Raw genomic sequence first — 14775 nt, 5'->3', positions numbered from 1 at the left:
GAGTGAGGTGGGACACAAATCTCTTTCAAAATTATTATTATTATGTAATGTACATGGGAGTTTGGTGTGCATACATGTCTGTGAGTGCCTGGGACCAGCTGAGAGCAGAGAGAGCACTGGATCTCTGGACACTGGAGTTACAGATGGTTGTGAGCCGCCATGTGCCTCAAACCCAGACCTTCTAGACGATCGGCCAGTGCTCTGAACTGGTCCAGCCACCTCCGCAGCCCCAACCACAGACATCTTAATCACTCAGATGGCCCTGTAGAACGCTTTCTGGGAACTTCAGTTCACATAACTGGTCCTACAGCAGTGGTTTCTCAACCTGTGGGCTGACTAATCCTTTTGCTGGGGTCACCTAAGATCGTGGGAAAACACAGATAGTTACATTAGGATTCCCAACAGTTGTGCCACAAGGTGAGGGGCTGTATTAAAGGGTCGAGGTGTGAGGAAGGCTGAGAACTGCTATCCTAGAGGGAGAAGGCTGTATCTTGCCCGATGTGAAATACCCTGAACCCAGCATGACAGAAGTTCAAGGATCATTTGAGTTAATAATCTACCAGATAAAGGAACACAGTCTCTGCAGAGCTTACTTCTATGAATGAAACCAAATGACTGAGAAAAAGGCCAGTGTGTGTGTGTGTGTGTGTGTATGTATCTGAGCATGAGCATCACAGGCATGCAGTACCTGTGGAGGCTGGAAGAGGGTGTCAGCCTCACATGTGGCTTCTGTTATAAAACCTTGTATTTATACAATTAGTATAACTGGAACATCAGTTGCTAGTTACCACTCAGCTTTTTAGTATCTTTGTTTCCAACCCACAGGCTTGCTTAATGGCTGACCATCTTGTAAGGGTATCATTTATTTTTTATTTTTTGAGACAGGGCTTCTCTATGCAGCCTTGGCTGTCCTAAACTAGCCCTGTAGTCCAGACTGGCCTTGAACCCACCTGCCTCTGTCTCCTGAGTGCCGAGATGAAAGGTGTGTGCCATCACTGCTTGGCTTGTATGGGTATTATTAAAGTATGACCAGAGGAATAAGGGAAAGGGCTGTAATTGACCTTAAACCATAAAGAGAAGAGCTTAGTGCGGAGCTGGTAATGGCAGCTGGGTCACTGCTCCTTAGGGTCAGTTTGTGACAACTCCATGATTAATCTTATAAGCAACACAATAAGGACACGACATACTTGCAGGCTGTCAAGATGGCCTAGTGGGCAAAGGCACTCCCATTCAAGATTGATGATCTCCCGGACCCACAAGGTGGAAGAGAACTGATTTCTCCAAGTTGTCCTCTGACCTCCACACAAGAGCTGTGACACTTGCACACTCGCACAGAATAAATGTAACTTTTAAATTAAAAAACAAACAAACAAACAAATGACATACATACTTTCAATAAACAGACTTTCAAAGGCTAGCATTAGGTCAGTTTCCTCATCCTGCTCAGCTTTTGGAAGCAACAGAGCCCTGGTCACCATCCTTTCACAGATGTGTTCGCCTCAGAATTTGGCTCCCACAGACACAATCTAGACCTCAATTCACTGGTGCAGGGCTCTGTTGCATCAAAAGCAAGGGAGTGTTGGAGGTCAGATTATGAACAGGGCTGGGGTGGGGAAGTTAGTGCCACAGAAGGCTTCCTCGGGCTGAAAGGCCTGTCAAAAAACAGGACAGGGAACTGAGAGGTGGGCTCTGAGCAAGAAGTTAAGACAGCAGATCTGGGAGGAAGGGAAAGGGGAAATAGGATAGGCCCAGAAAGCCGTTTTCCACTCTTCTTCCTACTGACTGACTAATCCTCCTCCACAGATGGCTGACAGTAGCAAACACATTCCCTTAATTGGAGGTAGGAAAAGAGGAAGTTTCAAGAGCTTGAAAGAGTCACCTGAGAGGAAGTCTGGGTGTTTTTTTTTCCCTTCCTTGGTATAAAAATATTACAAACTCGAGCCCACTCCCGTTCCCAGTGTACTGAAACCACTTTTGGTTTTCAGTGACTGACTCTAGTGAACACTTCACTGGCGCTTTTACTTTATGCCTGCAGCATGAGATGGGTTAGACACCGACTCTTGAACATCCTCCATTGGTTCCCTGGCACCTCAGTGGGACCTCTCCTTCCTTACTAGGCAACCCTCCTTGACAGGTCTCTCTCTTTATGGGGTGATCCTTAGGCTTTGGACCGTAACTTCCTGTCCTAGGGACCAGATCCGCTCTCAGCATTGAGCTCCACCTATACTGCTCTCTCAGATCTAACTCCGGTTCACCTCTCCTCCTAGCTTCGTTCTTGGGTCAGTTTCCTATGCTAGGCCTATCACTAGAAATTAACACATGGAGAGTAAGTTCTCTTCACCAATCATGTCTGATGCGTTCTGCAGGGTGCCCACATGTCTGAAACTTCCGAGTCGTTTTTATCATCCCAGATCAAAATGAAAGCTCCAGTTTCTGCCTCCCAATGACTCTGAATCAGACATTCTCCAATTCACCACATGCCCCCCACACAACTGCCCCCACCCCCGAACCTCAGATTCTCCTTCCCTCTTCATAGCCTTTGCATTTATTCTCCTGCTCCTAGATTGCTTGGTCATGCCTCAGTAGGAAAATGAATTCCCATCATTCAATTTAACAGCCCCTGCCTCCTGTACTAACCTGAACAGGGACAGACTGATTATTATCCCTATCCCCTCAACACTCTAGTTAAAGCAAAATCCCCCACGGGCTCATTTTCATGTTAGTGAAGTCCGTGGCTTTACCCATTCCTGAGGATAGGGGCTGTGTTACTTAACCATCTCATACCGGCTCACATTTGAGACAAGGTCTCATTCTGTAGCCCAGGCTGGCCTCCAACTCAAAGCCTTCCCAATTCGGGGATTACAGGTGTTTTGGACCGTGGTCAAGCCTGGTACTTCGGGACTCTAACTGCCCACATAAAGGAGAAGCACAAACTGAGCCCTGGTGAGTTAGGCAGCAACCACAACGCCTATCTATACAACTTGATAATATCTACTGGACTTTTTGTCCACTTAGTAACTCTTTCCCCTCATTTGTTTAAGTAGGGGTTTTAGGTTGTTTTTTGAGATAAGATTTCAAGTAGCCCAGACAGTCCTCGAACTTGCTACATTGGTATTTCCATCTCCAAGTGCTAGAATTGCAAGGAGAAACCACTATCCCATCTTAGCTGAGTCTTAGTGTCATTATTATTGGTCTGAAAGGTTAAACATTTCACTGACCAAATTTATTAAATATGTAAGTGTACTTTCAAGGCTTACAGTTAACCCAATGTTTTATAATACTTTAATAATAAACATGTTCAATATATTATTAAAAGAAAAAAACACTACAAAACATCTGACAAAAACAAACTAACCTTTGTCAATAAAAGCCAAGCATTTTTTGTTTTATTTTTGTTTTTTTTTGAGACAGGAATCTATGTAGACCTGGCTGTCCGGGGACTTGATATGAAGACCAGATCAGCTTTGAACTTCCAAGAGTTCTACCTTCCTCTGCCTTCCCAGTGTTGGAACTAAACACAAACACTACCATATCTGGCTTTTTTTTGAGACAGGGTTTCATGTAGCCCTGGCTAACCCTCAACTTGCTACGTAGCCAAAGCTGGCCTTGAACACCTGATTCTCCTGCCTTAAAGTACTGGGAAACCAAGTTTCTAAAAAATTACTTATGTATCTCAAACATGAGAATATAAGGACAAACTTTTGGAATTTTAATTACGCGAATAAAAAGTAATACCCAAAACCTTTCAAAAACAATGACACAAAAATAATATTGAAAAGTTTTTGTTTTTATTTCCAAGATCAAATATTACAACAGGACATTTACATGTATTTATAAAAAAATGCAGCAGTTGATATAGATCAGAGGTTTCCTAGAGTTTGGTCCCTCTCTCAGCACAGTGAGCTGATGTCTTCAAAAGACTTCATTCCGCTCCCCTCCCTCTCCCACCCTGCTGCCCCACCCACCCACCCCAACTCAAGTTGCAGTATTAATATAAAGCAACTGGGCACAACACAGCGAATACTCACAATTTGGTAGAGCCCAAACCAGGAAATAAATCATCAACAGAGAGAGCCTCACTTCAGAGAGCGTTTGTCTATAGCCTACGTGTGTCGATGGAAACATCACAGTAAGGTGTCCAAAATGCCTGAGGCTCAGAGCAGTGGAGTCCAGTGCATCTTAGCTGGCAGTTCTAGCTCTCCTGCTGCCGTGGGCCTTTTGATTTCAGGCTTCCTCTAGCACATCTAGGATCACTGCTATTCAGGAGTCTTCCATTCGCCTTGAACAAAAACTTGAGAGTAGATGGTGTGGTTCTCCCATCCCACTGGTCTCCAATCTTTCATTTCACTTTGCAGAAGGGTTGTAACAATCAATGCTCTCTTAGCACTGTGGGACCGATGCCCAGAAACCTGGAAACTCCACGTGCATATCAGGAGCCCCGGCTAGGAACACACCACAGGAACTAGCTCTGTCCACTACTTTCTTGGATTCAGCAACAAGCTGAACTATAGAACTTGTTCTGTGTTAAGAATTCATTTCAGTAAGACCACCACTTTGTCCAGGGCAAACCGAGCATAAAATAGCCCAGGAAATATCTAAACACTGTGTTAAGAACTGCTCGGAAAAAACACTTGTAAAGCAAATACCCCAAATTGACTTCAATTATCTATTGAGTAAGACAGGAAGTGAGGTGTGGAAAAAGACACGAGGCATGTCTAAAAACACAAGTAGCAAAGACTTGCCAGAATTGGGCATCCCAGATGATTCTAAATGAATTATTCAAACTGAATTCATACAAGACACGCAAAGCCCACAAATACTCCTGAAAATTCCACAGAACATTTACTAGAAAGAGGACTTTCTTAATGATTATGGAAAAAGAAAAGAGAGAGAGAGAGAGAGAGAGAGAGAGAGAGAGATCTAGATGCTTGGTTGGTTATTTCTGAATAGCCAACAGAACAGTTTTTTGTTTTTTGTTTTTAAATGAATTCCCAGGAGTGTAAAACTTGTGTCTAAATATTCATGCCAAAACTTGGACAGAAGCCCCCAAAAGTTTACACACCATAAAAGTCAGTATCAAACAGCACTCATTTCTCCATGTCTGAGGCAAGAGGGTATCTCACAGCTTTTTTCTGTTTCCTAGGTGCTACACAACTAGCCTTTATGAACTAGAAGGGCACACCTAGAAAATGAGGCCCAAGTCTGCCAAGAACAAAATAAACAGCTCCTACTACAGGCTTGTCACTCATTAATGAAAAGTGGAGGTCACATGCTACTTTCTCTAGTTAGCTGGTAATATAGGGGACTGTCTTGGAGGCAGCAGAACGTCAACACAGTTAAGAGCCTAAGATTAGTTTCATGAGCCTATTTGTATTTTGAATTATATCACTTAATATTTGTTGATATTTTCTGTTAAGAAATACAGCAGCTTAAAAAAAAAAGGCATACCATACTCATTTTGTTGAAAACGATGTTTCCAGCTAAATATAAATATTCTAATGTGATTAGCTTGCAGTTCATCCTGGTGACACACACTCTACTCTCGGCTATCTTGACACAGGGAAGAAAACAGGGCAGTAGTGAATGGTCCCCATACGAGCCCATGAATGAAAGTAATTATTAAGGATTTTTGAGAAAGGGAAAATTCAATTTCAGGTCAGAACTTATGTCATTTAAAACAGTTCCCAATTTCAAATGACCAATAAATGACTCTCGCTATCCCAGTTAGATTAAAACTTTTCCATTTAGTAATGCTGGGGATCTAACCCACGGTCTCTGAGCTGCACACCAGCCCACAGCTGCTTTTCTGGTGGAGATAGACCACTGGTTATCACTATTGTTCCAGTTTACCTTGACTCTTTTTCCCATTTGAAAACCTAAGTGGCATTAGGAGGCATATAAAATCTTTAAGCAGTTTAATTGCTAGAAGTGCCATTGCCCAGTAAAAGATTGCTGCTTCCTGCCAAAGAATTAAGTGCACTGATGTAACTTCCCGTACTTACAGATTAATGTGATTGTTCTCAGGCAAAATACTATCATTGGTATTCACATCTCTAATTATGTGAGCAAATCTTTAAAACAAATTTTTATTTTGTGTGCATAACTGTTTTTGCGTGTGTGTATGTGTGTACCACATGCATGCCTGGTGACAGAGAAATCAGAAGTCTCCAGAGGTCAGAAGACAGCATCAGATCGCCTGGGACTAGCGCTATGGATGACTGTGGTCCACCATGTGGATGCTGAGAAATAAGCCAGGTCCTCTACAAGAGCAGCAAGTTCTCTCAGCTGCTCCACGTTTTCTGCCTCCTTAAAAATCAAACATCAACACAATATAAACCAGTAATTCTACAGCTCACTAGTTTCTCTCAGAGCAATGAGACTCGTGTCCAAATACATACTTGTATGTGGCATTATAGTAACTTTAATTGTAATTCCTGAAAGAATAATGTTGTTTAATTGAGGCTAGAAGAGTACTGCAATGTACAATACATGGCACAGTAAACTACAGGTGCATTCAAAAAAGATGAGGCAAGGAGAATTTTCTTTTTGAGTTAAGGTATGTAACTTCAGGATGACTTGGAACTAGAAATTTTCTTGCCTCAGCTTCCCATGTGTGACTGGTGGCCTGACTCAGAAGAGTTGGATAGACTGGAACTAGAGTTATAGACAGTTATAGGCAGGTATGTGGTCCCTGGAACTCAAACGGAGGACTTTGTGCAAGAACAAGTGTTGTCTTTTTTTTTTTTTTTTTAAAGATTTATTTATTATGTATACAGTGTTATGCCTATATGCCAGAAGAGGGCACCAGAGCTCATTATAGACGGTTGGGAGCCACCATGTGGTTGCTGGGAATTGAACTTAGAACCTCTAGAAAAGCAGCCAGTGCTCTTAACTTCTGAGCCATCTCTCCAGCCCCAAGAACAAGTATTCTTAACTACCAAGCCATCTCTCCTGCCCTGCCAGCAAATTTTTGTAAACTTCACTATACTTAGTAAAGTAGTTCATATGGATTACCCAGTTTATTTTGGGATTATATGGCATAAAGGTCATGTTAAAAACATAGTAAAAATGAATCAGGTTAGGCAAGGTGTAGTGGCTTGCACCTATAATCCCCGGAGAGCTCTAGGCCAACCTAGGCTACTGAGTTTCAGGCCATCCTGGGCAACTGAGTGTGCTTTAAACTAAGTATTGGTTCAGCAGTTGTATCTTTAAAAAAACAAAATGTTTATGAGAATGGTGAGATTTAAGTAGGGCAACCAAAAACCTGTAACCAAATAAACTAACTGCCTTGGAGGCTTATCACAGAGCCAGCCATCTTCTTACTTGGAATGAGAATTCTCCTAAGGGAAGAAATGAGCTGTAAAAAATGATGTTTGCCTCAAAGTATTCCCTTCTATATTAATTTATTAAAAATGAGATATATATATTAAGGCTGAGAAATATAATTTTTAAAACATAGCAAAGTATATTAAATATCATGACTAATTTTGGGAAGAATTAGGTAAAGAATGAAGAAGAGACAGGCATGGTGGCTCACTTTAATATAAGGATGGCCCAGAGGTTAAAGGTCATGTTCAATTAACTAAACAGTCACTTAAGAGATGAGCCTGATTCAGGACAACCAGGACTACATAAAGAGACCCTGTCTCAAGGGAAAAAGAAAAGGAGAAGGAAAAGGAAGATGAGAAAAAGGAGGAGGAGAAGGAAAGGAAGGAGGTTGTTAGCTTGAACTCTGTAAGAATGGTTGAAAACAGAACTAAACAGACAAAAAAAAAAAAAAAAAAAAGAATGGAAAAGCAAGATTAAATGGTTGTTCTACTTCAGGGTTTCATCATATCCAATAATCTAGGCACCTGAGTTCCTTATAAAGAAATCAACCAAGACTAAGTTAATCTCTGCTCTTAAAGATAAATAAACCAAATAATTCTTAATTCTAAGATGTCTCATTACCAGGCTGACACAAACATAAGTCTAAAATCCAAATAATCATCACTGAAATATTAAATCTCTGTATTATAGGAGAAATCAATGTAATATATTAGAATGGTACTCTTTGGTTATTTTGAGTTCTGAAGAACGTAACATTCTTGCCCCATTCTAAAATGTGGACTAGGGATTCTAAGTTTCACGGCGAACAACTGAAATGTTAAGCAAGGCAAACCAATAATGCTGAAATTCACTCACTGCCCACAGGGCCTTTAGGTATCCATTCAAGGACTAGGGAGTAAACGCAGTGGTAGAGTGACTGTGCAGAGGCAGACTACTCATTAAGGCTTGAGCTGCTGGGAAGGCGTGAGCCTCTCAAGAGGGCTGGCTCTGCCTACTCTCATTACTGTTCAAGTTTTAGTTTTAAACAAGGCATTCCCTATAAGGTTGTATCTGCAATTTACTACTAAGTAAATGAAAGATCTCTAAACAGTATGACACCACAAAGATCCACTCTATGGGACAAGAACTATTTTTAAACTCAGCTTGATGGAAATCTTGAAAAGGTCATATCTGCCCAAACCAAGTGTGAATTTCACAATTTACACAAATCAGCTTCAAAACTGCTGGGTCAGTATTTAGCTTAAAGCACACAAATTAAGCTGCAGTGCTGGGGACATTATCTGCTTCACATTCATTGCATTTCAGTTATTCTTAAAACTCATTAGACTTACAGAATTAAGTTTAAAAAAATAACTGCCTGCTTACAGATCACTAGATCTGTAACTCTTGTACTCTGGGGGGATTTCTGTCACCACAGTGAGGTCTGTAAGAGATTGGGCAGAAGACACTTGAACACAGGGGGAAAAAAAACCAAAGGAACTGCTTAACAAGTACACTTTTAATTAGTCTGAAGATGATATAAAATAAAGGGAAAGACTAGGTGCATAAAACATTGGGGTGTACATAAGTTCTGTAGAGCTATGACTCGAGGTGCACACTCATATTTCCTCCATGAAGTTAATTCTGTTAGTAGTTAACCCTACCATTCCCCACTCATGTCAAAACTTTAAAAACATCTAAAGTCTTTTGACTCAAAAAGATAGTACTAATCTAGTCCAATTGTCTGTTTTTTTAACAAAAGAAATTTAAGATTCAGAGGAAGAAAGCCACTTGCCAAGATGAGCAGAAAAGTGCACGCAACCCGCCAGGAAGGAGGAGGTGTCAAACACCATGGACTGTGCCCAGGAACAAAGATCTTGCCTTCATTTTTCAGGAGCCCTCTGGTAGTTTTCTTAAGTGTTCAATTAAGATTCCTGCTAATTAAAGAGACTTTATAGTACTGGAGCTCAAAATCCCTTTCCCTGGGAAAGGTCTTGCCTCAAATCTACTATTTATAAATACCAGAGTCAAAGAATGTGCTACAATGCTTGCCACTGCCCACCTTTCTTCTCTGTGAGGACACCCCAACAAACCTACACTACTCTTTCCTCCTAATTCCCTATTGCAATAACGGTTCATCCCTGAAAAGGAGAACACTCACCTTCCTGCCGTTATCCATGTACATGGATACATGTTATTCATGTACATGGACACCCTAACTGGGTAAAACAATCAAACTAGATCTTGACTTTCAAAATATTTCCAATTTTTGACTATAGACTCAATAGAGCATGAATACAATTAGATATAAGATAGAACAAAAGGTATAAAAACAAAGGGTTGTTCAATAATCTACTGTGAATAATCTACCAGAAAAAAAAAAATGTATCTTCTCTTTTAAAAAATCTTTTCTATGGTTTCCATATATTCTTGGCAAATAATGCTGTAGTCATTTTTCCTTAGTGAATTATTTTTAAAAAAGCAATGGACAACTGCCTGCTAAAAATGGCATAATTAAGACTTCATAGGGATAGTGCAAATCCCATAATCTTGACCCCAACCACTCCTTCCAGCTTTAAGGAAACAAAACCCCTTAGTTTATAAAGCCAAATAATAGTAAGATGATTTCAAAGTAAACAGACGCCAACTAACAGGACAACACACCACACAAGGTAAAGACAGACTCTGGGCTCTGATTTTAATTTGCCCCTTACTCTTAATAACATACTGAAGAAGCTGTAGGAATTCCAGTTTTCTTCCTCATTCACAAATAAGTAGAATGCATACATACTGTATGGGGACTGCATGAAGCCTGAAGGAGGAAATACACACAGAGCACACATCACACATGCTAGCTACTCAAAACCAGTCCTGCTCTTCCCTCACCTGGCACTGCTTGAGCTGTCAAGTCCAGACAGCAATTTCTTTCATTTTCCCTATTAGTTTTCATTCCCTCTCTTTATATACCACTCAAGTCCCTTTTCTCCTTATTTTAAACTTTTGAGCTGTTTCTATTAACTACAGGAATCACTACAGTTAAATGACCTCACAGACCTTATTTGACTACCAAATGAATGTTTTCCCTTGAAGAAAAATAACTTGCAGAAGAACTACAGCAAACTATTTTTTTTTCGTAGCTTAAATTCTTGAGCAAGGTAATATTCCCATTTATTTTTCTCATGTAATCCATAATCCTTCCTCCCATGTGCCAACCCTGATAATCACACTCCTGGTCAACAAGAAATAAAATCCTCTATAGTGGATCATCCTGACTAAGGTTGATGAATGCATGACGCCCTGTCTCTTAACTCACATATATACTTGGTCATCTTACTTTGGTTTCTCATAAATGGATCTGCCAGTGCTAAGCATATAAAAGAACTACATACACCCTCTCACCTGTGAACATCCTGCTTCAGGTTCTCAAGGCAGGTTTTGCTATATAAGAGAACCCAACCTAACAGGACAAGAAGGTGCAGCAGAGTTCTCTAAGGGAAATGCTTGACTTCACATTTCTTACTGATTTGGGCTTTAGCTGGGTCTGTGTTGGGTGTGGAGATGGTACCAGCGTAGCAAAGCTGAGTATTCTCTTACTTTTTACCCTGTGGCTCCCCTAAGCTTTAGACTGCTGACTTTGACTAATAGGTTTTTTTTTAAGCCTTCTACTGTACCTCTGAGAGTATACAGCCCCATTCCTCAGACAGCCAGTTTTTATTCAAGTTCAGAGATACAACTGAGGAATTAACATATTTGCTTAATAAATCCAAACTGTTGATTAAGCCTCAAGCACTATGAAAAAACACCAAAGTGGTATTATTCAGTAACCAATCTAAAGAGAGAACTTTGACTCAAGGTATAAATGAAATTGTAATTATATAAATATATTTATAAATATTTATACAATTATATACTTATACATAAGCACTTACACAGACTTAGAAAAAAAAAGTAAGAACATTAATTCAAAAGGACTCACTGAAAAATAACAGAATTTCCCATGATTTCCTTGAGGAGATACATAACCCATTCTTTAAGGAGGTCCCTCAAAATCCAACCATTAACAACCATATTCTATAGCTGCATACCAGCAACACACCATTTCTCTTTAGTTTATCTTTTTAATCCCCTAGTTGCCAAAAGAGCAATCTGAAAGTATACAGGAACCCAAACGTTTCTGAGCAATCGCAATTTATGTTCCTCAAGTACAAGAATCAATTAGTCTTCAATTGACAAGATAAGTTATTCTGTTGAAATGGTTTTATAACCAGCTTAAACTTTTGATTTTCCCACCAAATTACTACCTGCCCTGGTAGAGAACTATTTAAAGCTCAAGGAAAGAACTGAACATACAGTGAAGCTGATAGTACTGAATAGTACTATAGAGTCAGGTGGCCTTTTCTAAGTAATACTGAAAAAGCTTTCACCAAATACAATTTGAATGTGACTTTTGTTGGAAAAAAAAACAACAAAACCAAACCCTCACATCTGACGATTACTGGTAATCTCTCTTACTAACTGTTGTCTTATGAACCGAGTTTGAAGGTCTTCCTCTCAAAGACTTTCAGTTTTGATATTTTCTAAAATAACAGCACAAGGAATTAAGGTCAATTAGTTACCAGACAATTTAGAGATTATTCCAATTGGGGGTAAAAAACAAATCACTATTTCTAACCAAAAGAACGTTGCAAGCAACTCTCAGCTGCAGGTTTTTGGGACCCCTGCCCATCCCACCCAACCCTGGGACATACGTAAGTATGCCTTAAGCACATAGGACAATCAATAACCATGGTGGTTACAATTACAAAGCCATTGTACTACATGATTATTGAACACCTGCCTTCCTACAGAATACTATAGACTCAGACAATGGAGCCAAAGGAACTAATTTGCTGTGCAGGCAAAAATAGCAAGCACCTTCCTAGCCCAGACACAAGATGCTTACTAAAGGTTCATCCTAGGACTGGAAAGAGGAATATAATTAACTGAGTAATAATAAAGAAAACTGTCTCAGGCTAGGACATTGAAAGCCACCCTGTACTACACATAATACACTGAGCACTCATTCTGCCAATAACACATATCATGGAAATGACTTGTCACTGGAAGAGGGGAATAATTGAAGGAAATTTTAAATATGATGAGCAATAGTATAAAGGATGCTTTTTCCAGATAAACAAAAGCCTGAATGTTTCATTATGAGATCTTTCTACATGAGCAAAATGCATGTCAAGAGAATATTTTTTCCCTACCTAAAATGGGGCTATTTTAATCTGATCCTAGCCATTCTCTGTCAAGACAGTCTAGAAGTAACATCACTAGAACCCAAAAGGTGCCACGCAAGAGACCACTTATTAGAACACACATTTCCTGCTGCCAAGACTAGAAGAGATCTTATTCTTAGCCTCACATTTCCATTTGGTCATCACACTTGGTAAGAAACAAAGTGAGAAAAAGAAGAAAATGACAGAAAATGAAGGGAGAAAGAAATAAGTGGGAAGGAAACTGATTTACAGGTGACAGAAAGATATAAAGAAAAGGCAGGTGAACTGCTTGCCCAGCTTTGGCTCTGTAGTCCTATGAGCCAAAATGCATACTTAGTGACATTGTATCTCACAGGAAAAAGAGAGAGAGAGAAAAAAAAAAAGGGTAAGCTGAGAGAGGTCAGGCCATGGTGTTAATTTCTTTCCTGTACAAAGACAGTCTCTTGAGGACAGAGGCCCGCCTCTTGTAAGGTAATGTCATAGTCCAGATGAGAGAGTTTCCTCCGAGGGAAGTTGGTGAGAAGTTCAAAACGTTCGTTTGGATATCCTTTAGACTGCACATGCTTCACCAAAGCCTATGAAAAACAAGAGTGAGACAAAACTGTGAGCTGAAAATACAAGAAATACTATGCTGATTAATTTATAAGAGTACTCTATTTTTATATTACATAAAGTAAGTTAATTCAGATAATCAAAGCTTATAAAAGGCCAACATAATCCTTTGGATAGTAAGATAAATCTATATCCAGTAATTTAGGATTACTATGTGATACTGAGAGTCATTGCTATCTCTCCAATAAATAAGATGGAAATAGCACTCAGGCTCTCTTCCTCCGTCAAGGGAATATGTCCTTTCATTCTGTCTACGATCAACAAAAAAAAGACCTGTTACGATTTCTTCAACACTTCCTTCTCTACAAGCCCAGTCTTCTCCAGTCATTTTCCCTCTACTTACTGTCTAGTCTTCCACTCAGTTTTGCTCAAGAGTGGTCTACTCAGTAGTAACCCTTGTCCCTAGATGCTCGTAGGGATGTAATGATAGATAGTGTAGAGTCCTGTATATCAACAACTAATAACAAAATGTCGTACAATTCAGTGTTATAGAAATGCCAGCATTACTTCTCTTAAGCTTTGGAATCATCAGTAACTAAGGGTCACGAAACAGCTACAAAAATACATTACTCACATTCAAAGCATATATATATATATTTAAATGTTTTAAAATTTTCTTGAAGTTACTTGATTAGAAACCCTGTGGTAACTATAATATATAACTAAAATGGTTATTGACTCTCAGGTATGCACAGCCTGGCTCTCCTGGATAAAGGGGATGGTTCATTTCGCAGGTGATGGAGTGAGATGGTAGGAAGTTTTATTGTGCTAGTCAGAATCGTATGTTATTTAAAACTTAGGAATTGATTCTGGAATTCATATATAATAACATTTCTGTGCCAAAGTTTGTTAGCAGAACTGGAGAAGGGGAAGAAGGGCACTTATCATATTTACTCCTTCTCTTGTCTCTGTCCCATTTCAAACAGTAGAAGTTTGGTAGTCTGGCATCAGCCAGCAACTGCTATTTGTCAGTCTTCAACAATCAGCCTAAGCATCTTCAGCTGTATGGTTTCAATTTAAATGCCCTCCCCCAACAAGCTTTTAGGAGTTGGGGCCCAGTGGCAGAAGTAGGTCACCACAGGCAGGCCTCTGAGGGTCTTATCCACCCCCCTGGCTTTGGTCTAGTTCTCTGCTTCCGGGCTCACAGGCACTTGGATAAGTCTCCAGTTTCCATAAAGAGAGAGGGAGCCTCTGCCATGCCCTGACATTGACTGCCATGCCTATCCTGCTCTGGAGGGCTGAAAGCTCTTTGAAACCATGAGTCAAAGAGACCTTTCCTCCTTTAGTTGTTTCTGTCAGGTACTTCGTTGCAGAAATGAGGAAAGTGGCTAATCCCAGGTATTAAGTGACAGGCCAGGTATAGGTACTTTAGGTACTTGACTCAAGTGGGGCTAGGAGTGAGGGCCATTCATACAGGTTAAGCTATTCTGGTCAGCAGTTGAAAAACTGTAAAAAACTGTATTTCCAGCAGTTGAAAAACTGTAAAAAAAAAAAAAAAAAAAAAAAGGCCGACCAGTGATTAGATAAATAGGCCCTTAGAACCACCATGATAGGTGATATTAACAAAACTCATAGGAAAACAAAGAGGGAAACG

General features: G+C 40.0%; 1 protein-coding gene across 1 annotated transcript in view; it reads right to left on the bottom strand.

Annotated features, from left to right (window-relative positions):
- Positions 1 to 3766: 3766 nt before the first annotated feature.
- Positions 3767 to 14775, bottom strand: part of Ubxn7 (UBX domain protein 7) — a 61775-nt gene continuing 50766 nt past the window's right edge. The window contains exon 11 of the mRNA XM_021635349.2: positions 3767 to 13144. Within this exon, the coding sequence (XP_021491024.1) occupies positions 12983 to 13144 (162 nt within the window). The 3' untranslated portion in view covers positions 3767 to 12982. The remainder of the gene's footprint in view (positions 13145 to 14775) is intronic.

This window comes from Meriones unguiculatus, chromosome 17 (assembly GCF_030254825.1).
Source record: "Meriones unguiculatus strain TT.TT164.6M chromosome 17, Bangor_MerUng_6.1, whole genome shotgun sequence".
NCBI lineage: Eukaryota > Metazoa > Chordata > Mammalia > Rodentia > Muridae > Meriones > Meriones unguiculatus.
The sequence above is the reverse complement of the archived record's forward strand: the minus strand, read 5'-3'. Positions and strand labels throughout refer to the sequence as shown.